We start from the raw sequence: 26,164 nt of genomic DNA on the forward strand, positions 1-26,164 counted from the left end.
GCCCCGCGTTGGGCTCTGTGCTGACAGCTCAGAGCCTGGAGCCTGCTTGGGATTCTGTGTCTCCGTCTCTCTGCCCTTCCCTGCTCATGCTCTGTCTCTCTCTCAAAAATAAACATTAAAAAAAAGACAAAATGTAAATAAATACATAAGTCTAATTTAAAATTGAAAGATCTTTTTTCCACCATGAAAATGCTTTAGGGGTGGTATCTATACAGCAGGTGATGTCAAGACAGGAGCAAGTATATACACAGTAAGACATAGTTGTTGGGGAAGAGGTTGTGAGTGATGAAGTTCACAAGGCTTCCATGCCATACCAGGTACCAGACAGTTGTAGACCACCTCCTCATCCTTCTCCTCAAACTTACTGTCCTCTTCAGCTGTGATGTCCTGGAACTACTGGTACTTGGACACAAGGTCATTCGTGTTGCTTTTGGCCTCGGTGAACTCCATCTCATCCATGCCCTTCCTTGTGTACTGGTGTAAAATGACCTTGTACCTGGACATGGCCAGGAGCTGCTCCAAGATGTGCTTGAACAGTTCCTCATTGGTCTTGCTGTTGCAGGTGAAGGTGGTGGACATATTTAGCCCCTCGGGTAGGATGTCACAGAGAACTGTTTTCGTGTTGTTGGGGATCCACTTGACAAAATAGCTGCTGTTCTTGTTTTGGAAGTTAAGCATGTCAACCTTAAATAAAACAAATAGTAATCTAGTTAAACAAAAATGAGTTTATCTGGGAATAATGGGAGACTGCAATTTGGGACAACAAACTCTGGAGAACCATAGGCAATCCCAAAGAGATAAAGGAAGCTAGCTTTTATTAAGTTGCGGGATGAAATTGGGGAGGGTTGTTTTAAGTATTAAGTTCATTGGAAGAGAATGAGAGTTTGAGATTGTGACAGCTTCTCATGGGCTGCAAGTGGTGGACAGTTTGTTTGTTACTGGGGTACACAGAAATCTTCCAACTTCTTGTTGGTCAGGTAAGCTGAGAGAAGTACCTGTGTGAGAGCTCTCCCTTCATGGCTTCCTGACTCCATATTAAGTCACGTTTCCTTCACGCATTCTCACAAGTGTCTGCTCATCTACCTTCTTCATGGACATGTGGTCCCTGAAGATGGCTCTTTTTAAACTCTTACACCCTCAGACAGAATTTCACCTGGTTTCTGTTTACTTTATCGTAAACTGGCTGTGATATATTTTTTTTCCATTTTGTTATTATCACTACTTGTAAAATTCCAAATTTATCATTTCCAAGAGTTTATTCCCAATATAGATGACAAATATCGATTTAAAACAATATTTAAACCAAGCCAACATCAAAAGTGTCATAAGATTTATAATATTTTTGCTAGAATCTGAACTTTTGTAGACATAAAAAAGCATTGTATATAGATAAAATTTATTTTTTAATGTTTCTGTCTTAGCCTACAAAGTAGAACCTCCGAAATAATATATAGAAGTCATGATTCCATTATCATTAATATATCATGTAATAATATTATTTAAATCCAGAAATTTATTAAGATGTTTTTGTATATTCTCTCTGAAACTCATAATTTCTCTGCACATCATTCTTCTATCTTGGCATCCTTTAATTTCTATTTCCTTTCAATATTCTAATATTAAAATGGTTCCTTTTAATATGTTCTAAAGAATGTTACATTCTACAGGTAGAGTAACATAAATAACCCAAATTCAAGTAGGGAGTAAGATGTCCATGAGAGAGTCCAAAGTGCTCCTGAAACTGAATTAAGAACAAGTCCATTGTTAGGTGTATGTGTCTCTACATAAAAGATGGTATTTGATTTGGTCCTTTTAAAAGGACAGTCACAACTCTGATCCCCATACTATTTTCTGGGACACAGCTATTTGATAAGGTGCTCATTAGGGGGACTGACTTGTCCTTCAGTGTGTTTGCTAAATATGGAGGTGGTTTTGTTGGTGACTCTCTTACTCATTAAGAATCTATTCAAATTATACTCTTGACTTTAATAAAACACAATTTCCAAATGCTTTTTTTTTAACAAAGTCTGAGTGTCAATAACCCTTCCTCTTTAGGTAAAAGATAAAATACAAGTAAAACCTACACATAAAATATTGCCTGAGAAAATATTTTTAAAAAGAAACATGTTTTATCATAAAGAATTACTACCATTGGGTTTAATCTGAGATGATCTCATTTGATTAATACATTTATATAAACCAAAAACCTTACTAGGTGGGCACATGCGTGTCTGTGACCCCTATTTACTTAAGAGGGAATCTGATCAGAGTAAGAAGAAATTTCTATACAAATTTCCATCTTTATAAAATTCATTGATTTACCATTTATATCTTTTCCACTTGATTTGGGAAAATGCAATTACATGATAAATGTCCTTTTCTTATAGACAACCCATGTTGTTTATCCAATTTGTTGATTAATGGCCATTTGGGGCGTGTTAATACCAATTACTTGCTTCATATCCTTTTCATCTCAAGTTCTCCAAGAAGGCAGTGCTCCTCCCCAGCCCCATATATCCACACCACTTTCTTCTTCCCCCTCCTCCAGTTTCCTTCAAGGTCACCTCCTCCAAGTGGCTTACCCTAACCACTCTTTTTACAAACGCATCCCTTTTACTAAAACGTATCTTATTTCTCAGCTACATTTTTCTCCATAACATACATCGCCTTCTACATTACTGTAAGATTAACTTTGAAAAATTTGGTTGTTTTTCACCACCAGAGTATGAGATCCATGAAAGAAGTTTTGTTTGCTTACAGAAATACCCCACTGATGTGGCAGGCATTTAACAGGTGTTTTTTGACTGGCTGCATGAAAGGCATCCCAGTACTGCCAAAACATTGTACAGCAAGTTGTTTCACTAAAGCCTCGTTCTGTCACAGTCTTATAAGGAGCGCAGCTCTGCAGCCGACCCTCTCTGCTTGCATTCTACCTATATTGTAAACACACGAACTATTTCAAAGCAAACAGCATGTCAAAAAGCCAAGCCCATGCTCTCCTTATATCCTAAAAGAACAATGCCTAATCCATAGGAGTTTATTTTTTGCAGAAAGTGCACACATAAAAGAAAAGGTAGAAGATGAGTCTTCTCACATACTACTGAGATGAGCGAAAGAAGGGTTAAATAAAAACCTTTTTACTATAAAAAGCTTTTATAAAAAGCTTTTATTTATTTTGAAGTAAAAAGCTTTTATTTCAAAAATGAACACGGGATATGCATTGTTTTTAAAAAGTGAATAAGCTCAGTGACAGTAGACTTTCATTTTTGTAATTGCTTTTTGAAGGTACTTCTTCCCCCTTATTTCTCCTGCATTTATTCCATATTCTTTTGCTTTCAGCCATTTCTTCAATAACTTCACTCAATAACCTCCCTTGAGAAAACTGCCTCTTACGGTGTTTTGATGGTGCTTCTTTCTGAAGATGGTATCACTGAAACTGATAAATCACTTCCGAAAAATATATTTGGCAACTTGGCATACCTCTCCTTCATTTACAGATGTTTCCATTTCATTTCTACCATTTCTTATAAAAATATATCTAGGTGATTTAATTACTGTAAGCAAGCATCAGAATTAAGTGTAGACAGCACCCATGTGAAAAGCTCACAGGTCTAATGATGGATGTTATTTACGCAAAGACCCAGATTCAATGTACCTAGTTATATGGAAAACTCATTTTGGAAAACTTGGCACTTCTTAAATATTTAATAACACTAGGGATTCTTCTAATATTTTAGAAGAAATCTATATCTCCTCTATTTTCCATTACCAAACAAAAGAGCAAAATTTTCCAATAGAAAAAATAAACCATATTGCCTATACTATATGCATATATAACATATACTATATACTACACACATTATACTAAATATATAGTCTCATAACTCCCTCAAAGCCCTCAATTTTTCTTTCTCATCAGAACTAGACATGAGTAATTAAAAATTATTTTCCTAGGTTATTATCTCTCTCTGGATTTTACTTTTCCTGTGAGATTAATCAGTCCCCTCCAATTGTTTGTAATTTATCATCTCTTTACACTTCCATGTTTGTTATGACTTAGCCAGTCAATTACCTCTCTTAGTCAACCCTATCTTTTCTTTCTCGTGGTTCTAATACTGATTTTATATATATTTACAGACAAATAAGAGCAGAGATAACAATTAGTAATGCCATTTTAGGTAACAATTTTGATTTGTAAGAATTTTACTTGAAGTTTAAGAAGTATTACATTTTCCACTGATGATCATTTTTCATCCCCAATGGAAGCACCCTAATACCAGACCCTAATATTTCTTCATATATGACACACACCCTCATATCTAGCAAGTGTATTTACTTTCTAGTTTCTAGAATAAGTAAAAGACATAATAATTAAGCCTTGAATGATTGTGAGAGATACAGCTTTGCTCCATATTTACTTTGTAAAAGGGACTGAAAATGAACCATTGTTTGAATATTGCTTTGTGTTATTTTTGTCTTCTATAAGTCTTGCTTTCTGATATTCATCATGACAAATAAGAAGGGCTCCAAACAGGACAATTTATGATTATGTTCTCCTTAGTCTTTTTACCCTGAAAAAAGAATCTTTTTATAGGAGGGATAGAGAGAATATAAAAGCAAATACCATTGTTTCACTACCAAAAGATCTACTTGCTAATATATAGAAATTTATTTGTTATTATTTGTAAAATATCAACACATACCTACGAAATAGCTACTTCTCAAGTCTTAACATATATATAGCAATCATTAATGAAGCGTTCTGAAAAAACACCTGTTAATATCTGAGGCATCAAATTAAAAGTTTATACAAATATTGGTCTCCTTGGTCATAGTTATTTAAAAACTTTTCTTCAATACTTAACAAAATGAACCTAAACATTTATTTCCCCTATATCTATTTCTGGATAGACAGATGTTATCTATTTCTGAATAGGAGTCTAGACTGCTAATAGTATATGCTTTTCAAGGTTAGACTCTTTACTTTTAAGATTATTGATCTTGCATATATTTCTACTGAAATTAAGATTTTTCTATCAAAGTGTTTTATAACTATCATAAATTAAATATTAATAAAACTGTAGGCGCTTTAAAGTTACGGGAATAGGTAAATGACCAAATCATGTTGGAGTGTTCTGGTTTTCTTGAGCTATAAAAAAAGAAGATGAGGTACTAATTTTAGTTACTAAAATTGTGTTGCAAAACATGAAGAACTAATATCTACCTTATCTATTACAAAATGTTTGCCTTTTAATATCACTGAATTTCAAACATCACTTAATTTTAAAATGCCCTTGGGTATAAATTGTACAACATGTTACACTACGTTATACAAGAACTAAAATAACCTTTACTCAAAGTTGGCAACACTTCAATTAATGCCAGGAATGGGAAAAGAAACACTATAAAAAGTCAGAGTCATTAATAGATTAAAGACTTAAATGTAAGATCTAAAACCATAAAACTCATAGAAGACAACATAGGGAAAAAACTCCTAGACATTGGCCTTGGCAATGATTTCTTGGATATGACACCAAAAGCACAAGCAATAAAAGCAGATATGGACAAGTGAGATTATATCAAACTAAGAAGTTTCTGTACAGCAAAGGAAATAATCAACAAAATGAAAAGACAACCTACAGAATGGAAGAAAACATTTGCAACCTATATATCCAATAAAATGTTCATATGCAAATTATACAAAGAACATCTACCACTCAGTAGTAAAAATCCAAATAATCCAACTTAAAAAAACGCAAAGGAAATGAATATATATTTCTCCCAGGAAACATACAAATGACCAAAAAATGTATGAAAAGATGCTCAACATAATTAATCATCAGAGAAATGCAAATCAAAACCACAATGAGATATCACCTCATGCCTGTTAAGATGAAGTTTATTAAAAAAAAAAGATAACAATTGTTGGTGAGGCTATGGATAAAAGGAAACTCATACAACACTGGAAGAAATGGATATTGCTTGATTCATTATGGAGAATAGCATAGAGGTTCCTCAAAAAATTAAAAATAGAACTGTCATGTGATCTAGCAATCCCACTTCTGGGTACATACACAAAGGAATTCCATAAAATGGATTATTCAGTCTTTTTTTTTTTTTTTCCAACGTTTATTTATTTTTGGGACAGAGAGAGACAGAGCATGAACAGGCGAGGGGCAGAGAGAGAGGGAGACACAGATTCAGAAACAGGCTCCAGACTCTGAGCCATCTGCCCAGAGCCCGACGCAGGGCTCGAACTCACAGACCGCGAGATTGTGACCTGGCTGAAGTCAGACGCTTAACCAACTGCGCCACCCAGGCGCCCCGGATTATTCAGTCTTAAAAGTAATGGAAATCATGCCATTTGTGACGATATGGATAAACCTGGACATTATTCTAAGTGAAATAAGTCAGACACAGTGAGACAAACTGCACAATACCTTCCATAAAGAATTGAAAATAGTCAAGTGTTTATAGAAGTAGATAGCAAAATGCTGTTTCCCAGAAACTGGGGGAAGGGAGAAAGGAGAGGTATTAGTTAAAGGGCACAAATTTTGGTTACACAAGTGAATTAATTCTAGGTATCTACTACTATAATGACAATTGTTAATAGTGTATAGTTTTAAAACTTATGTTAAGTATTAATATCATAAATAATAATCATAATCATAAGAGGATGAGAAAAAACTTTTAGAGGTGATGTATAGGTTTATGGGAAAGACTGGTGTGATGGTTTCATGAGTATATAATTATCTTTAAATTTATAAAGCTATATACATAAATTATGTAGTTTTATATACCAAAAATAGATTAATGCAAATCATCATTATTATAGATTAAATATGTATTATTGTATTAATATAAAACTGTTTTAAATACTAGAGGATTGTTATTACACAAGAAAAGAAGCAATCAGTAAATTTAAAAGGTAACCTACAAAATAAGAGAAAATGCTGGTAAACTTTATATCTGACAATATATAGTTTAAAATATAATATATATCAACACAACATATGTAGAACTCATACAACTAAATAGCAAGGAGTAAATAATCCAATTTTAAAATGGACAAAGGATCTGAATAGACATTTTTCCAAAGGAGACATCTAAATGGTCAATTAAGTACAAGAAAATGTGTTCAACTAACAGTGAACTATCTAACAAGGACATTTTTTAAAAGTCCTATTCATATTAACAACAAAAGAATAAAATACTTAGGCATTGCCTTATGTAAAGAAATGAAAGATTTAGACACTAACATATGAAATACTAGTAAGGTAAATTTAAAAAGACATAAATAAATGGAAAGACATTATGCATTCATGCACTGGAAGAATTAATATTATTAAAATACACATACTACTAAAAGTGATCTACAAATTTGATTCACCACTTTCAAAATCCCATGATAATTTCTACAAAAGTAGAAAAAACAACCCTAAAATTTAAATAGAACCCCAAAACTCTGTATAAGCAAAGCAACTTTGAGAAGAAAACCAAAGCTGGAAGCATTACACTTCCTGACTTCAAATCACATTACAAAGCTATAGTTATTAAGATAGTATGACACTAGCATAAAAAATATATAAAGTCCACTGAAACAGAGTAGAGAACCCAGAAATAAACCCACACATTCTAGTCAGCTGAACCTTGACAAAGCTTCCAGGGACAATGAGGAAAGGATACTCTTCAACAACTGCTGTTAGCAAAACTGATATCTACTTGCAAAAGAATGGAATGGGACCACTATCATACCATACTCAAAACTGACTCAAAATGTATGAAAGACTTAAATGTAAGACCTGAAACTACAAAATTCTCAGAAAAAAAAACAGAAGGGAAAACCTTGACCTTGATCTTGGCAATAATTGTTTGGATATGGGACCCAAAACATAAGCAACAAAAGAAAAAAATAGACAAGTGGGATTACTTCAAGCTAAAAAAGCTACTGTACCACAAAGGAAGTAATCAGAATGGTAAGAAAACCTATAAAATGGAAAAAATATTTTGAAGCCATATATCCAATAAAGGGTTAACATACAAAATATATGATGAATTCATATACACTCAATATCAAAATGAAAATAATTAACAAAATGGCCAAAGGACACGAAATAGAAGCTTCTCAAAAAAAGAAATTTCGTTGACTAACAGATATATGAAAAAGTGCTCAATATCTCTCATCATTAGGAAAGTGCAAATTAAAACCACAATAAGATGTCACCTTAGAATGGCTATTATAAAAAGGACAATGGATAAGAAGTGTTGGTGAGGATACGGAGTAAAGGGATCTTTGTATGTGTCTGGCGGGAATATAAATGAGTGCAGCCATTACATAAAATAGTATGGCAGTTCCTCAAGTAATTAAAAATAGAATTACCATGAGATCCAGAAATCTAGTTTCTGGGTATATTGAAAGGATCTAAAATCAGGATTGTGAAGATACATCTGTATGTTTATGTTCTCTGCAGCAGTATTCACAGTAGACTATTTATGGAAACAACCTACATGTCATTTGACAGATGAATGAATAAAGAAAATGTTTTATGGATAGATGGATATTGATAGAATAATGTCTCTCTCTATATATATCTCTCTGTGTGTCTCTGCCTTTCTCTATATATTATAATACATATAATATATATGTATATTACACACAGTGGATTATTATTCATACTTAAAAAAGAAAAATTCTGTCATTTTGAAGTAATATGAATAGAACTGGATAGAACACTGTGCTAAATGAAATAAGTAACACACAGAAAAAGAAATACTCTATGCTCTCACATATGGAAACTAAAATAATCAAACTCATAGAAATACAGACTAGAATGGGGCTTGATGGAGGGGAAGTGGATGATGTTGGTTAAAGTGTAGACAATTTCACTTATGCAGGATAATAAATTCCAGAAATTGAAAGTATAGCATGGTAAAGATAGTTAACAGTAATGCATTATATACTTAAAATTTGAGGAGAGAGATCTTAAATTAAATCCACTCCCCACACTTGGAGCTCCTGGGTGGCTCAGTGGTTAAACATTCAACTTCAGCTGAGGTCATGATTTCACGGTTTGTGAGTTCGAACCCCCACGAAGGGCTCTGTGCTGACAGTGCAGAGCCCTTTGGGATTCTGTCTCTCTACCTCTCTCTCTGCTCCCCCTCCCCTCCCCCCACATCCCCCGCCGACTCATGCTCTGTCTATGTGTGTGTGTGTGTGTGTGTGTGTGTGTGTTAAAAATAAACATTAAAAAAAAATTTAAATCTCACCACACACATGAACGTAACATGCAGTGGACACTATGCAAAGGTAATGAATATGTTAATTAGCTTGATTGTGGTGATGTTTTACAATGTATATACTTCATCAAGTTGTATATCTTAGATATGCAATTTTTATAGATGAAGATATTTCAGTAAAGCTGTTAAAAAAATGCCCTGGGGTTTCTTCCTTGACCAACTTCTTAATCTACATTGACATCCTAGGTGATTTCATTCAGCTGAATGACTAAAAATACTACCTTATTTTCATGATTCCCAAAGTATATATTCAGTCTGAACTCCTGAATCTAAACTCATTTTTTCCAGCTGTGTACTCAAGGGGTCTACTTAACTGTTTAAAAAGCAGCTCCAGGGGTGCCCAGGTAGCTCAGTTCGTTAACGGTCCAACTGTGGCTCAGGACATGATCCCATGGTTAGTGAGTTTGAGCCCCGTATTGGGCTCTGTGCTGAGAGCCTGGAACCTGTTTCAGATTCTGTGTCTCTCTCTCTGCCCCTCCCACATTCACACTCTGTGTCTCTCTCTCTCTCTCTCTCTCAAAAATAAATAAATGCTAAAAAAAAAAAAAAAAAGCAGCACCAAGGTAATATACTCAAATGTGAGATACTGATATCCTCCTCTTACATTTGCCAGAAAGCAAACATACAAACAAGAAAAACAGAAACAATAATATAATTTCTTCAACAGGCGTCCCGTTGGAAGTTAGAGACTATTCTGCCATGTGCTCAGGCTTTAAATCTTAACACAGGCTTTGGAATGAGATGTATCTAATACTACAGTCTACGGTCATTATCTTTGGCCATGCCATTATCTCCTTGAATTTTGTCAATAGCCTCCTAAATTGTCTTCCTTCCTCTATTCTGCTCCTGTGACTTTCATTGTTAACACAGCATCCAGAGTAATTCTGCAGTAATACAAATCTTACCTTGCCACTCATGTTGATACCTTTCCACTTCACACAATGAAAGCCCTTAGTGTGTCATACAAGGCTCACCATGACCTGCCTTTCTTCTTGTATTTCTGAAATCATGTGCCATTGCTTGCCACAGTTTTCATTCTGAACAGAATATCTAATAAATGACATTTCTGTTTTCTATATTATTTTAATGAGAAAAAGGAAACATCTTTTTATTGCATATTCTTTTTATTAGATGAATGGGTTTCCTGTTATTATAAGCATGATTAGTAATAACAAGTATATATTCAGATGATCTCATCCTTGGTAGATCATGAATCATGGAAGACCGTAAATCAGGAATATTTATAAGGCATGCATGTGAATATAAAAGAAATATAAAACCTACACAGAAAATTGGAAAAATAAAAATCATCTTTCATTGTGAGGCAATTTACTCATTCAACTCACTATTCATATATTGGTTTTTGTTGTTTTTTTCTATAAATGACATTTATTTAAGTACTTAAATGTCTCTTTCATTCAGGGTGGCAAAAGTGAAACAGAGTGTCCGGCCTAGTCATAAACTGTAGCATGTTATCCCCATGAATGTGTTTTCTTTATTTATTTTATTACAGGTAGAATTTATTATGATGGAAGATGAAATTAATTAGCTAAATTTTCTTCAGATCACAGAATATAGTTTTTACAGGAGATTTTAACTCAAAACTTGCCAATAATATGGAAATAGCAGGATGTATAAAGCATGCAAAGTCTGTTTCAGGACTTTTTTTTTTCTCTCCAAGTGACATCCAATGTGATGGATTTCTTTTTAACATCATTGACCTGAGCCATTAAACCAGCTGTAACAATTTATGGTTTGGCCATAAAACATGCAATATTTACATGCTTTGATAAAAGCTAATTGTTATATTCAACCAAATCGTGTATATAACCATGTACAGCACTATACTAGATACTTTATTGTGAAAACATTAGCTATGTACAGTTCTTTCACTTTGGAGCTTCTCTTTATGGTAATAACAACTACTGCAAAAGAGTAAGAATAAATTAAGCTTAAAAAAAGACGGTTTAAATAACTGTAAATGGAAAGTAAGACATTGACTTTTATTTACAGGAGATATGTAAAGACATAGAAACAAATTTGGACATTTGGCAATTTTTTTTCTCAGAACAATCTGTTTCTAAATTGGATGATTAGAAGTAAATAATAAACATTTACTTGATTAATCTGAGAAAACTTCCTCAGAAAATTGAACTTCCAGAACTCTCAGTTATAATGGGAGAACAGTATAATGTGTTAAGTTTTAAAAGCCCATGCTAAATATACACAACCAAGAGCTGACCCTGAGCTCCAGGTGACCAGCAACCTTAGAGGATGGATTACTATCTATTTAAATTCTTGAAAGATAGTGGCAGCAATGGGAATGATATAACTCTACTTTCTTTGAACTTTTACTGCATGACATACGTTCTGTCTAAGACAAAGTAGCCAACACTTTCCCCTTGGCCCACAGATGTGTATACAACAACTTTATCTTCTAAACTAATTGTTCTCAAAACAATTTGATAAGTTTATAAGACCATTTATCTATTTGAGGAATATAAAATTACTTTTAACAATCAAAGAAATTCTCTTGCTAAGGTCAAAATTATTTCACATAAATGAACCATGATTATAGATACTAATGAGGCCACAGAATTAGGTTCTGAGTTTTAGTTATAGCCAAATTTTAAAAACTTAGTAGGATACAAAGTTATAAAAAAAGGCACAAATATTTTTTTTATTTTATATATATTGTTTAAGCAGAAGTTTAGCAATAATTCATGTAGAATTTTATTAATCTTATGTAGTTGATGGTCATATTGAATGTGGCCAAAATATTCAATATTTTCCCAGCTAAATTAATAAGCACACTTACCCAAGATTTATCTGGTAGTTTCATCACTGGGTTTGAATAGTTGACTACCTTGACCATCTTTGTCTGGAGTTGCTGTACTTGTTCATTTACAATCAAAACTGGACAAAGGAGGGACACCTGGGTGGCTCTGTTGGTTAAGCAACCCACTTTGGCTCAGGTCATGATCTCGCAGCTCCTGATTTCAAGCCCAGCATCGGGCTCCGTGCTGACCGCTTGGAGCCTGGAGCCTGCTTCAGATTCTGTGTCTCCCTCTCTCTCTGGCCCTCCCCAGCTTGCACTCTGTCTCTATCGCTCTCTCAAAAATAAACAAACATTGAAAAAATATAATTAAAAAAAAAAAAACTGGACAAGGGAGTACCAAAGAGTACCCAGGTATTAGCTGGAAGCTAAACGTTGTTCCATTCTCCCATTTCATAACATCATTCTTAACTCCTGATGATCAGAGCCAATTACCCTGGTCACAATGCTGACTCCTCTTATAAGCTGCTTTTCCCTGAGTTCAAAGATCTTTAAGTTCCCTGGTGACATTCATAGCTAAGATTTCATTGAGACTTTTTCTTTTCTCCTGATGGAAAGTGTTCTGCTTTAACAGAGCAAACTTATAAGGAAAACTTTCTTGTATTTCCAGATGTGCAAATGCTAGTATTTTGAGCATGGAACATTTGGAGAGTGGTTCAGCATATACTGGGTTGTGAGCATATTTACTTGAAAAAATCCTTACAATTACTGTATTTTCCAAAATTATTGAACAATAATTAAGAACAGTTATCATAAAACCATTGTATTTTTCAGTTTAAGGCACAAAATATTTTTATAACATTGACTATAACTATATGTGGATTATCTCCCTTCAATATTTTTTTAAATTTTGTTGAGATATAATTGACATACAGCACTACATAAGTTTAAGATACACAGCATAAGTTCACTCCATTAGCATATACTGGTGCTGTTCTATGTTAAAAAGAACCAACAGAATCATAGACAAATAATTCCATATATAAATTATGTATCAAATGAAGTTTTTTCTATTCCCGACTCCCAATATTTTTATAAAGCTAACATGAGAGACTCCTTTGGATCGCAAAGAAAGAAGTGATGTCACATCCCCTAATGCACTTAGGAGAATAATTGATCAGTATATATTCACTATGCACATCTTACTTCTGGAAATAGGTGGAAGGCAGCCAAAATGTACCAGCTTGAGAATAAATTATATCTCATTTCCTGATACCAAACGGAGCCAATATGCTGCAACACTGGAGATAATTATGTTTGCATCAGCAATCATGCCATAACATTTCACCTGACATACAGAAACTGTCAATGAGTGCCATTAGAAAAACATCAGAGATAAATCACAAATACCTTCCTTCTTTCTAGCATCCCCAGACATAAGTTCTTCTAGTACATGACTATCACCGTTTCCCTCAGAAGTGTTCAGATTGTCACTCACTCCTCTTCTATCACTCACAATTTCATATCCTCTCTATATTTCCTCTGGAATCATATACTATGCAGTTACAGGTGTCTGCATTTTTCACTTGTTATGAGGCTTTTGTTATGTGTGTCGGCACTCCTTCCTGTTTTATTTTTGTATAGTTCCCATTGTGAGAATGTACCAAATTTTGTTTATTGATTCACTAGTGAATGTATAATTTGGGTTGGTACTATTTCTTAAATATGTATCTATATATCATAACAGCCTGCTTTAGTAGTCTGTTAATGCTCATTGCTGCCTTCCTCTTCAGAGTATGTATCAACATTTTACTTACACTCTTGCAGAGATGGAAATCTATACTATTGGTGACTCCTGACATCACCAATAATGATGCAAGAACATCCTTGTACAGAGAACCCAAAGAGCAATAGGCTTATCCTTCTGGGACACACATACTACTCAGGAATAGAAATACTGGGATTATGTGAATATTAATTTGCCTCAGTACTAACAGATTCACAGATATATACAGAAGAGTTGTTGTGTTGGACATTTATAGCAGTTTAAAAAAAAATAGCTGCTTTCACACACTCAAATGCCTCAATCTAAAATGATGAACCATACTGCAATTGTCAGTTTTTTCTACAATCTTAACCAAAAGTTGACTTAATTGAGGTTTATATTTTTGTTAGATTAGATTGAAATATAAAATTTCATTATTAATTTTCCAACATTATTCTTTTGATGATTTTAGATATTTCGATATCATTCCCTGATGTGCCCACTGTCTGGAAACTTTGTCTGTTGTGTCCTTTATTTAACTAAAGCCTGACTTTGATATAATCAAATTAATTAATGTCTCTTGCAATGGTTTGGTTTTAATTTGCATTTAAATTGCTTCAAATGTATCATCTCATTCCTAGATTACAAGGATATTTTTCTATGTTCGCTTCTTCTAGCTTAGGAGAGCAAATTAATAGTTTATTGAAGAGATACATTTTTATATCACCTATTTTCTTTTTAAATTTCTCAATGAAATATGGGGCCATCTTCTTCATATATATACACACACATACACCCACATGTATGTATACGCATATGTATATGTACTATTTATGTGATGCTACATATACATAAACATACATATCACATATATACACACATATTCATACATGGTAATTTATGTTTATGTCTTAATAACCAATAAGACAAATCATCCCTAATTCCTCATATATAATATGCATTGATAACGTTAACAAACAATAAATTTGTTGTGACAGTCATCATCCATTGGGAAAAGACTATAGTCAACAAATGACAAACAAGTAAGTACAAAATTGAAAATCAAAAAATGTAAATTAATAAAGATAATGTCAATTAAAAGAATCAAAAGAAATGGTTAGTTACCCTATGTAAACAGAGTGATTGGAAATGGTTAGTTACTCTATGTAAGCAGAGTGATTAGCGGACATTTCACAATAGCCGGAATTAAGATACAAGGCAATGAATGAAAAGCCAGGTGTATAAAAATGAAACAAACTGCCCTGAAAAACAGTACTACATGTTTAAATTACACAGACAGAAAGAAAGGTACGGGAAAAGATAAAAGAAGCCAGTCCTGACCAGCATACAAGAGAGAAGTTTTCATAACTAACCAGTTAGGTGGTTTGCCTTTAAGGTACAATGGACATAATTTTTTGTTGTTTTCACTAGTGACTCTTGGCTATAGCTTTTTTGTTTGTATGGTTTCAGGCATCTATGATAATTGTACACAAAATACTATCATTTCTTTCATTCTAAACTGTAAGTCTTTGGGCAGGAGGAAAAGTAGCTATGTCTCAAGAAAATATTAGACTTATTAAATATTTCTGACAGCAATAATACCATAACACCCCAACTTACATTTAGTTTGTTTTTTTAATGACCAATAGGAAAACCTTTTTGATTTAGGGCACAAGAGACGGGAAAATCAACTGATTTGCCAAATTTGTTGAAATGGAGAAGGTAAAATTATAATATGAGCAAAATGAGGAGAACAAAGGAAACCATGCATCAAGAAAAACCTTATCAGTTAGGTTTTTTTTGCCAAGGTCTGCAACTGTGGCTACCAGTATCACACAAGCATTTTTAAACCCATCCAGGCTTATGGCTTAAAAACACCACCAGCCATGTCTGCCTTAAATAAAAATAGCCATGATACTATCCAAAATTACTAGAATAACTCATGATTGATTGATAGCCCTTCTCACATTCACCTTCCCCTTTGAAACACAGAAGTTATAGAATTTTGTTGTTATTCTGTGGGGGTTTTCTGAAACACTGAACCTTCAGTTATTATTAATTGCATCCCTAATGTATCAAAAACTATATATTTTTGAGAGCAACATGCAATCTTGTTAGAAAGACTGTTTTATAAAGTTGATTTTTCTACCTTAAGAGTGCTAGCTATTGATCCAAATGCCATAAACATCATGATTTAAACTTGTTTCTTGTTTATCACATATGGTTTCTCTTTACTTTAGGGTGAAAAAAAAAAGCAATGGAACACATTTGGAATGTTGAGTTGCTGCAAGAACTCGTAACACTAAGGACAGTGGCACAAGTAACAGTAGGGCTAAAAAGGGTTGATAACTTTCTTAGTCACAATCTGTTAATGGCCTCTTTTTAAATTTGTTAAATGCAATTATTTGTTTACACTTACCAATTTAACAGTAATAATACATCTCAGTTTCTAAAATATGAGTATTTATAAGAAATGCACATGATAGATAGCAAAATCTTGCCTCTAAAAAATCAGTAGCATGATGCTGTAGAGAACAAGAAAGAGTGATATTCTCAATACTAGAAAAAAGCCAGGGGTGCCTGGGTGGCTCAGTCAGTTAAGCGCCAGACTTTAGTTCAGATCATGATCTCACGGTTCGTGGGTTTGAGCCCCGCGTAGGGCTCTGTGCTGACAGCTCAGAGCCTGGAGCCTTCTTCAGATTCTGTGTCTCCCTCTCCCTCTCTCTCTCTGCCCCTTCTTGGCTCACACTCTGTCTCTCTCTCTCTCTCTCTCAAAAATAAACATTAAAAAAAATTAAAAAAGAAAAAAGCCAGAAGGCTATCAACATTTTAGGTCATTGTTGAATCTATATTAAATTAGCAATGCTCCAATATTTCCAGTATTGTAAATTTTTAAATCATCTTTTTTAATTTCCCAAGTGATTTGTAGTTGTATTAGGAATGTATTTACATAATGGATTTTTTTCCATAATTGATAGCAATTGCTAAAACCAAGAAATGCACTTGTATAATTTTCTGTAGTTTCTAAACATATACTGTGGATTTCAAAAACGTATAAGCCACTATAAAACTGATACAACTTGATTCACAATGGCGAATTATAGATAATTATTGCATACTATTAATGCTAAGTATATTTTTGATGACTCAAAAATTATCCACATATTTCTTTTGCTTTTTGAAATTCTGTTGGAAAACTGTTTAAAAGAGAGTAGGAACTACATATTTATCTGTTTGTTGTTCGTTTGTTTGTTTATAATGCAAGCAGGGAGGGAAAGAGGGAGAGGGAGAGAAAAAGTCTTAGGCAGGCTCCCTGCCCAGCGTGGAGCCTGACACGGGGCTGGATCCCACGATGATTGTGAGATTAGAACCCCAGATGCTTAACTGACTGAACCACCCGGGGGCCCCAAAGAGTAGGAACTTTAAAACAACAACAACAACAACAACAACAACAAAAACAACATTGTTACAAGGTAACATGAAAGTGACACTAATTGACACAATATATTATCTAGATCAAAATGATTTAAATTAAGATATGTATGGTATAGTCCAGACTTTCATAGGTTTATAGATTTTCTAATAAATTTCGTAACTTTGTCTTCTTATCTCAGATTGATAAAATTAAAAACCAGTATGTTTCTCTTGAAGGAAACAAATTATTTTCCTTGATTCAGGCCTGTCTGTAGTGAAGAAAATAAAAACTTTTTTTCGTATATATAAAAATAACCTGGTTGTTTTCATTATTTTTCCAAGTATGTTATTTCAACTGCAAATTTAACCCATGTTTCAATTCAAATTAATTGAAATCAATTCAACTTAAACAATTTTCCTTCATAGTCTGAGTTTAGATATTTTACATAGACATTAAAAACAAACTGCAATCTAAAAAAAAAAAAAAACAACAAACTAAAAACCCACTACAATTTCTACCTTTAAATTGATAAAAGCTTGTCAAATATAAAAGGTATGTACATAAGAAACATTATACACTTGTATGCGATTAACTACTAGAGAGAACTATTCAATAAATATGTGTGGTTGGAACTGCATTGGACATAAAGTAGTATAAGTAAAAACTGTCAGGGAAAAGGGTAGTGAGACAACTTACAAAGCTTTTGTATCTTAATAATGGTTTTCCAACTCAAACAAGCAACACTTTATCCAAATTTATTGGATAGCAGCTAAAGTAGTCCTTAGAAAAAAATTTTATAGTCGCTAAATAACTAGGTTAAAAATGAAAAAAAAGTTCTCAAATCAATGCCTTAGTGTCCAACTTTAGATACTAGAAAAAGAAGATCAAATTAAAGAAGAAAAATAATCAAGATCAGAGAGGAAAGCAATGATAAGAAATAAAATTTAGTAATAGATATCTCAATGAAACGAAAGCTAGTTCTTTTAAACAATAAAATTATTAAATCTCCAAGCACACTGAGCAAGAAAAAAAAAAGTGAAGACACAAATTACCAATATCACAAATGAGAGGGATCATCAATACACAGCATACAAATATTAAAAACTTTGCTGTGGGAATATTATGAGCAACTTCATTCCAATAGTCAACAACTTAGATGAATCAGAATTCTTTAAAAGACACAAACCATTATATCTTACTCAGAGTTAATATAATTAGTACACAACTTAATATTCCAAAATCTATCAAAGAAACTGGTTTGGACATTAAAACCCATTTTTCAAAGAAACTCCAGGCCTAGATGATTTCCCTAGGAAATTTTACCAAACACCTTCAGGAAGAAATAATTCCAGTTCTACACAAAATCTTTCAGAATTTTGAGGAGTTGAGACTTCTTAATCTTAATCATTTCCACAATAGTTATTGAATATTATAGCTGTCATTTCACATTTTTTGTATATATCTTATATTTTTTATTCTGTATTTTTTACTGTTTTTGTTTGTATTGAGTGAATATTTCCTAATTTAGCATTTTAATTTCATTAATGAAACATCAACCACAAGAAAGCTGCAATGGCTACATTAATAAGAAGAAATATAGATGCTAAAACAAAAAAAAATGTTACTAGAGATAGATATATTTATAATAATAAAGAGGCTAATTTATAAGGAGTATATGGTAATTATAAAATATATTCACTTAATACGAGAGCATCAAATACATGAAGCAAAAATAACACAGTCAAGGAAGACATGGACAATTCAACAATAACCACTGGAGACTTCAATGCTCTAATGTATTAGTTTCCTAGAGTTGCCATAAAAAAAGTCCCAAACCAGTCATCCCAAACCAGATAACTAATGAAATATAGCTCTATTGTTTCACAGTTCCGGAGGTTAGAAGTTCAAAACCATAGTGTAGGCAGGATCATGCTTTCTCCAAAATCCATAGGTCTTTTGGTCTCTTCCAGCCTCTGATAGCCCAAGGTGTTCCTTGACTTTGGGCATAACTCTAATCTCTGCCTCAATCTTCACATGGTTATCTTCCCTCTTTGTCTGGGTTTCTCTGTGTTTGCATGTGTCATTCTCCCCGTGTATCTGTGACTGTGTCCAAGTTTTCCTCTGAATACAAGCACACGAATCATACTGTATTAAGGTCCTGGATTAAAGTCCAACTACTTCATCTTAACTTCATTAAGTATGCAAAAGCTCTGTTTTCACATTGAAGGTACTGGGGATTAGGATAACAATATACCCTTTTTAAGATGACACAATTCAACCCATAACATCCACTTTCATTAATGTACATAACAACTAGACCAAGATCAACAAGGAAATAAAAGTCTTGAACAATACTATAAGCTACCTGGATCTTACAGAAAGCTGCAGAACATATGACCCAACAACAGAATATTCTTTATTTTCAGGGACATATAGAACATTCTCTAGGTTGGACCATGCACTAAGGCCACAAAAGAAAGCTCAATTAATTGAAATAATGAAAATAAAATAAAATACGTTCTCTTTGGGGCACCTGGGTGGCTCAGTCTGTTAAGTGGCTGACTTCAGCTCAGGTCATGATCTCATGGCTTGTGAATTCAAACCCACGTTGAGCTCTGTGCTGACATCTCAGAGCCTGAAGCCTGCTTTGGATTCTGTGCCTCCTCCTCTCTCTGCCCCTCCACTCATGCTCTCTCTCTCTCTCTCTCTCTCTCTCTCTCTCAAAAATAAACATTAAAAAAAATAAAGAAACTATGTTCTCTGAAAATAATGAAATTACATTAGAAATCAACAACAGTTGATATTTCAGGAAACTTGCAGCCTTATGGAAATTTTAAAAAACACTTGTCTAAGTAACCAATAGGTCAAAGAAAAATCAAAAGGGAAATCAGAAAGTAATTTTAAATGAATGAAAATAAAGATATAACATATGAAAACTTATGAAATGTGGGTAAAGTGGTGCTTAGAAAAAGATTTCCAGCTATAAATCCCTGTATTAAGAAAAAAGAAAAATCTCAAATCAATAACCTAACAATCTACTTAACACTCTAGGAAAAGAAGAGCAAGCTAAACCTAAAGCAAGAAACAAAGGAAGAATAGAAATTAAATAAAAAATTAATGAAGTAGAGAATTGGAAAACAATAAAATCAATGAAACCAAACCATGGTTCTTTGAAAAGATCAACAAAACTGACAAATGTTTAACTAGTTCGACCAAAGGAAAAAGAGAGAAGACTGAAATGGCTAGAATCAGAAATGAAAGAAAGGATATTGTTACCAATCTTACAAAAATAAAAAGTAATGTAAAGCAATACTATGAACAACTGTATGCCAACAAACCGGCTGACCTAGGTAAAAAACACAAATTTCTAGAATGACATAAACTACCAAAACTGACTCAAGATGAAATAGACAATTTGATTAGAACTACAAGTGCCAAAATTTTTCAATTAAAAACAAAACAAAACAAACAAACAAAAGAACTACCAACATAGAAAAGACCAAGTCCAGATGACTTCACTCCTGATTTCTACCACATGTTCAAAGAATACCATTTTTTTGCAAACTTCCACAAAATAGAAGAGGAAGGAACACTTGTCAATTTACTTTATGAGGCCAGTATTATATCAAAATCAGACAAAGAAATCACAAGGAAAGAAAACTACATACTAATACCTCTTATGAATATGGATGCAAAATCCTCAACAAAATCCTAGCAAAATGATTCCAACAACATATATAAAGAATTATATACCATGACCAAGTAGAATTTACCCCAGTGATGGAAAGGTTGTTTCATATCCAAAAATCAATTAATGCAATAGCACCCATATTGATAGAATTAGAAAAAAAAAAAAAAAACCTGCAAAGATCATCTCAATGCATGCAGCATAATTACTTGAAAACAAATAACAGCAGCAACAAAAAAACCTAACATACATTCATGAAGAAAACATTCAGCAAACTAAGAAAGAAAAAAACTTTCTAAACTTGAAAACTCACAGCTCATATCAGACTTAATGGAAGAAGACTAGCTGTGTTTCTTTCATGATGAAGAAGACAAGGAAGTCCAGTCCCACTGCTTGTAGTCAACGTTGTATTGCAGATTCAAGCCAGAGAAATTAGGAAAAGAGTGGTAGGGGGGTGGGGAGATGGAAGGCATCCAGATTAGAAAAGAAGTAAACCACCTCTATCCACAGAAGCTTTCGTACACAATAAATCCTCAAAGAATTCACTAAAAAACTATTAGTACCAATAAATGAATTCAAGTGAGGTGGTGAGATACAGGTCAATATAGAAAAACCGTTTGTATTTCTAAACATTTGTATGAACAATCTGAAAATATATTTAATAAAGAAATTTCATTTACAATAGCATCAAAAAAAAATACAAACAGGATTCAATGTGGAGTGCCTGGCTAAGTCAGTTGGAAGAGTAAGTCACTGTTGATCACAGGGTTGTGAGTTCAAATCTCATGTTGGTTATAGAGATTACTAAAAAAGGAAATACATAAAAACTTTTAAAAAATTGCGTTGTGTAACAAAACTATAAAACTTATATTCTGAAAACTACAAAACATTGTTAGAAATTGTTTTAAAGATCTCAATAAATAGAAAAAGATCCCATGTTCATGGACCAAAAGACTTATAATGGTAATGCCTCTCCAAAGTGATCCAGAGATTCAATGCAATCCCTGTCAGAATCTCAGAAAACTTTGTAGAAATTGACAAACTAATTATAAAATTCAAGTAGAAATGCAAGGGACCCAAAATAGCAAAAACAATCTTGAAGAAAATTAAAAAAAAAAAAAAAAAACAACACAGGAGGACACACACTTCCCCATGTCAAAACTTACTACAAAACAGTGACAGTGATGATCAAAACAATGTTGCATTAGGGTAGACATGCAGATCAATAGTCTACAAAAGGGAATCCAGAAGTTACATCTACAGTCAAGTGTTTTCCCACAAAAGTTTAAAGGTCATTTTATGAATAACCCTTAACAAATGATGCTGAGATCAACACCATATGTAAAAGAACGAAGTTGGGCTCTTACCTCACAACACATACAAAAATTTACTCACAGTGGATGCAAGACCTAAATATAAAAGCTACAACTACAAAACTCTCAAAAATATAGAAGTAAATCTTTATGAATTTAGATTTGGCAAAGAAACTAAATATGACAACAAAAGATCAGTAACAAAAGGTAACATAGATAATTAGGGTTTCCTAAGCAGATCTGTAGCACTTCGATGAAACCAATGGCAAGTGGAATCATGCAGGGCCCGGAGAGGTCAACAGCAGTACCCAAGGTTTTGGTTCTTCTGCAGCGGTAACAGTGTATATGATGGGGGGTGGGATGGGGACAACCAGCAGCTGAGACACCTTGTGAAGTGACTGCAGCTCCTTTGTGGCTCAGCAGTGTGTTCCCCATGGATGGCCATGTCTACACCTTCCCATGTGCCTGTAACAGAACTCCATCCAACTTTACCTGACCAGGAGGCCCAAATATCAGCCAATTGTAAATACCACCACAGGTTCAAACACGATGCTGAGAATAATGCCTATTTGGTATTGAATATGCAAGACTTTGATGTGGAGTCCAAATGTGGTAGGACAGTTCATGTTTCTGAACCAAAGAAAACAAGAAATAAGGGGATGCTGTATACCTACATTGCTCTCTATCAAGCTGGCAATTTATCTTAGTGTAACGGGAAGTATTTTTAGTGTAATGGGAAAGCACCTTATAAATCCTCTTATTTCTTGCACAATCACAAAACCCAAAGCGATCAATCTGCTCTTTGGGGGACCTGCTACACAGCAAATGGAAGTTGAAAAGAGGTGGACAAATGCCTTGAATGAAACTGTTTTTCACTAGAGACCAAGAATAACACTAAATTTGGTGGCAGATGACATTGTCTTTGATAAGTTCTCTCTTCCTGCTGATGTGCATGGATAGGTTAAGATGATCCAGTTAGAAAAAAAAAAAATGTATGTTACTTCCTTATTCTGTTCATAGTTCAGCTGAGCAATGAAGTGAAGGATTTGATGATCATAAATCATCCTACTATTGGGCTACCTGTCACAGTGTCCTCAAAAAATCTCACTGGGGAGAATATCCTTCAGGATTCATGAGCAAGATTCTATGTTCTCCTTGTAGCAGTTTGGGTTTTCAAAGACAGTTGCTGATGAAGTGAAAGGAATTTTTACAGATACCAACTTCGACCTTCTTTTTGACTGAATTTCATCTTCTTTTCGACTGTTTGGCTTCAAAAAAATGACATCAGTTTCTGAAGGAAAAACAAGAGCACGACTGCAATATCCACCAAAGCAATGATTTGGCTCTGCTTTTGCACCGTGGTTACATTACTTTTCCTTATAAAAGAGAAGATGAATTTGCTAGTCCTTATCCCAGCAGGCATTGCACTATAGCAAATGAACTAGAGACAGCAAATGACCGTTCTTTGGGGAGACCCAAGACCTGAATTTCAGTTTGGCGCTTGCAGTGACTCTGAATGGGAAACCAAGGAATGTGATACTCAGTCCATGTCACACTTACCGTACCCTGTGTGTACCTGAGGTGCTATGTATGTGCTCCTGCATCTCAAGAATACAAGTTGGTATTCTCGATTAATTATCAGTTTTGTCAATTGATGGAATATGCTTCTGCCTTTGTTTTACATTACCTCAGCTTTATGAATTACAAGATAAAGTCAGTTTTACACCTACCTTGGAAGGCATTTACCTATAAAGCTGCAAGCACATTCATTGACCATGTCTTGGCTTTTATTATCACCATGCCAACATCGTATTGGCTGGCATGTTTTAGGGACAATGTGGTATTTCTTGTTCACCTTTACCAAAGATGATTTTAACCTGTGGATAAAACCAGACTGAGCACCTCTGAGAAGTTTAATGAGGAAAATCCCAAGTAAAAACCCCACACAGACTAAATGTTCTATCGCTTTAAAGGAGCCACTCTGTGGTTGGCTGTCAGCTGAACAAAGCTGGGATTTAGTATTTTTGGAAACTTTGTCTAATTTCGTTAGACATTACATCCTCAGCATTCCCAAAAATCTCTTGAACGCGTTTCATAGATCTCCTTATTTACCTTTATGTTACATCTGGAAAGAACTATTTACACTTCCCCTTCACAACATTTAAACATCCTTCTGGGTCACAGAGGTGTTGCCTAGCTTTGGTCACCCTTTTAGTATGGCAGGTCTCCATGCAGGAATGCCCAGTGTTGGCCACACCCTTGCTACAGTGTGTGGGGCACACATGGAGTACAGATGGAAAACGCCTATCTATCAGAGACAGGAAGGGTGTTATTGTTGTTTTCAATTGTTCCTTGTGTGAATTTCAAATGCCTATGTAAATTTACCCACTTGGATACCCTGGAATCAGATGGCTTTTTTCTTTTTGCTTCAATTTTGATTGTTTTAAAGCTTATTGTATTAATTTTCCAATTTAAAGTAAATGTACCTGGATGTGAAAATAATACATGAATTGGACTTGATTCAAATTATTTTTAACCTTTTGTTTGGTTTGATGTGTGTCAAAGGATCATGATGAAAGTGAAAAGACCATCCACATAATCGGAGAAAACATATGCTAATAGTATATCCAATAAAAGACTAGTATCTAGAATATATACCAAAACTTGTATAACTCAGTAATAAAGAAAAAATAATTCAATTAAAAATGAGAAAAGGTTCTGAATAGACATTTCTCCAAAGAAGATAGATATACAAATGGCCAATATGTACATAAAAAGATGCTCAACATTAGTCATCAAGGAAGTGCCAATCAAAACCACAGTGAGGGGGACCTGGATTGGGTAAGCGTTGGTTAACCAGTTGGTTCAGCGTCCACTCTTGATTTTGGCTCAGGTCATGATCTTGTGTTTCGTGAGTTCGAGCCCTGCATCAGGCTCTGAACTGAAAGAGCCTGCTTCGGATTCTCTGTCTCCCATTCTCTTTGCCCATCCCCCACTCACACTCTCTCTCAAAAACAAAAACAAAAATATTGAGGCACCTGGGTGGCTCAGTCAGTTAAGCGTAGGACTTTGGCTCAGGTCATGATCTCATGGTTTGTGGGTTCAAGCCCCACATCTGGCTCTGTGCTGACAGCTAGGAGCCTGCATCCTGCTTCGGATTCTGTGTCTCCCTCCCTCTCTCTCTCTGCCCCACCCCACTTGTGCTCTCTGTTTCTCTCAAAAATAAATATGAAAAAAGATTTAAATAAACAAATAAAAAAACACGGTGAGATACCACTTTAAAACGAATAGGATGACTAGAAAAAAAAAATAAAAAACACCAGATAACAGCAAGCATTGGCAAAGGACGAGATAAATCAGAACTCATATACACTGCTGGTTGGAATGCAAAATGATGTAGCAGCTTTGGGAAACAGTCTGGCAGCTCCTCAAACTTTGAAACTTTGAGTTATCATATGACCCAGCAATTCCACTTCTGGATATATTCCCAAGAGAAATAACAATATATGCCCATACAGAAGCTTGTACATAAATATTTATAACAGCATTACTCATAGTGGCTACAAGGCGGAAACAACCAAAATGTCAATCAAAGGATAAATGGATAAACAAAATATGGTATATCCTTACAATGGAAATTTATTCAACCATAAAAAGTAACGAAACACTGAAACATGCCACAACACGGATGAACCTTGAAAACATTATGCTGATAGAAGTTAGTCCCAGTCACAAAAGACCACATACTACACGATTCCATTCATGTAAAAGAATAGGGAAATATATAGATATAGAAAGTCGATTAGTGCTCGCTTATGGCTAGGTGAGAGGGCACCGGGGATGTGGGGAATAGATACCTAAAGGATGTGGGGTTATTTTTTGAGGTGTAAAAAAATTTTTTTAATTGACT

At 34.1% G+C, this 26,164-nt stretch overlaps 1 protein-coding gene and 1 pseudogene across 1 annotated transcript; one reads left to right on the top strand and one right to left on the bottom strand.

Moving 5' to 3' along the window:
- Window positions 1–207: 207 nt before the first annotated feature.
- On the bottom strand, window positions 208–1,044 carry LOC101090736 (tubulin beta chain-like). The gene has a single exon (XM_045049236.1). It carries the CDS (start codon window positions 676–678, stop codon window positions 394–396), a length of 285 nt encoding a protein of 94 aa, XP_044905171.1. The 5' UTR covers window positions 679–1,044; the 3' UTR covers window positions 208–393.
- A 21,643-nt stretch (window positions 1,045–22,687) lies between these two features.
- LOC101090985 lies at window positions 22,688–24,190 on the top strand (annotated as a pseudogene).
- The last annotated feature ends 1,974 nt before the right edge of the window (window positions 24,191–26,164 follow it).

This window comes from Felis catus, chromosome F1 (assembly GCF_018350175.1).
Source record: "Felis catus isolate Fca126 chromosome F1, F.catus_Fca126_mat1.0, whole genome shotgun sequence".
In the NCBI taxonomy this organism is placed as follows: domain Eukaryota; kingdom Metazoa; phylum Chordata; class Mammalia; order Carnivora; family Felidae; genus Felis; species Felis catus.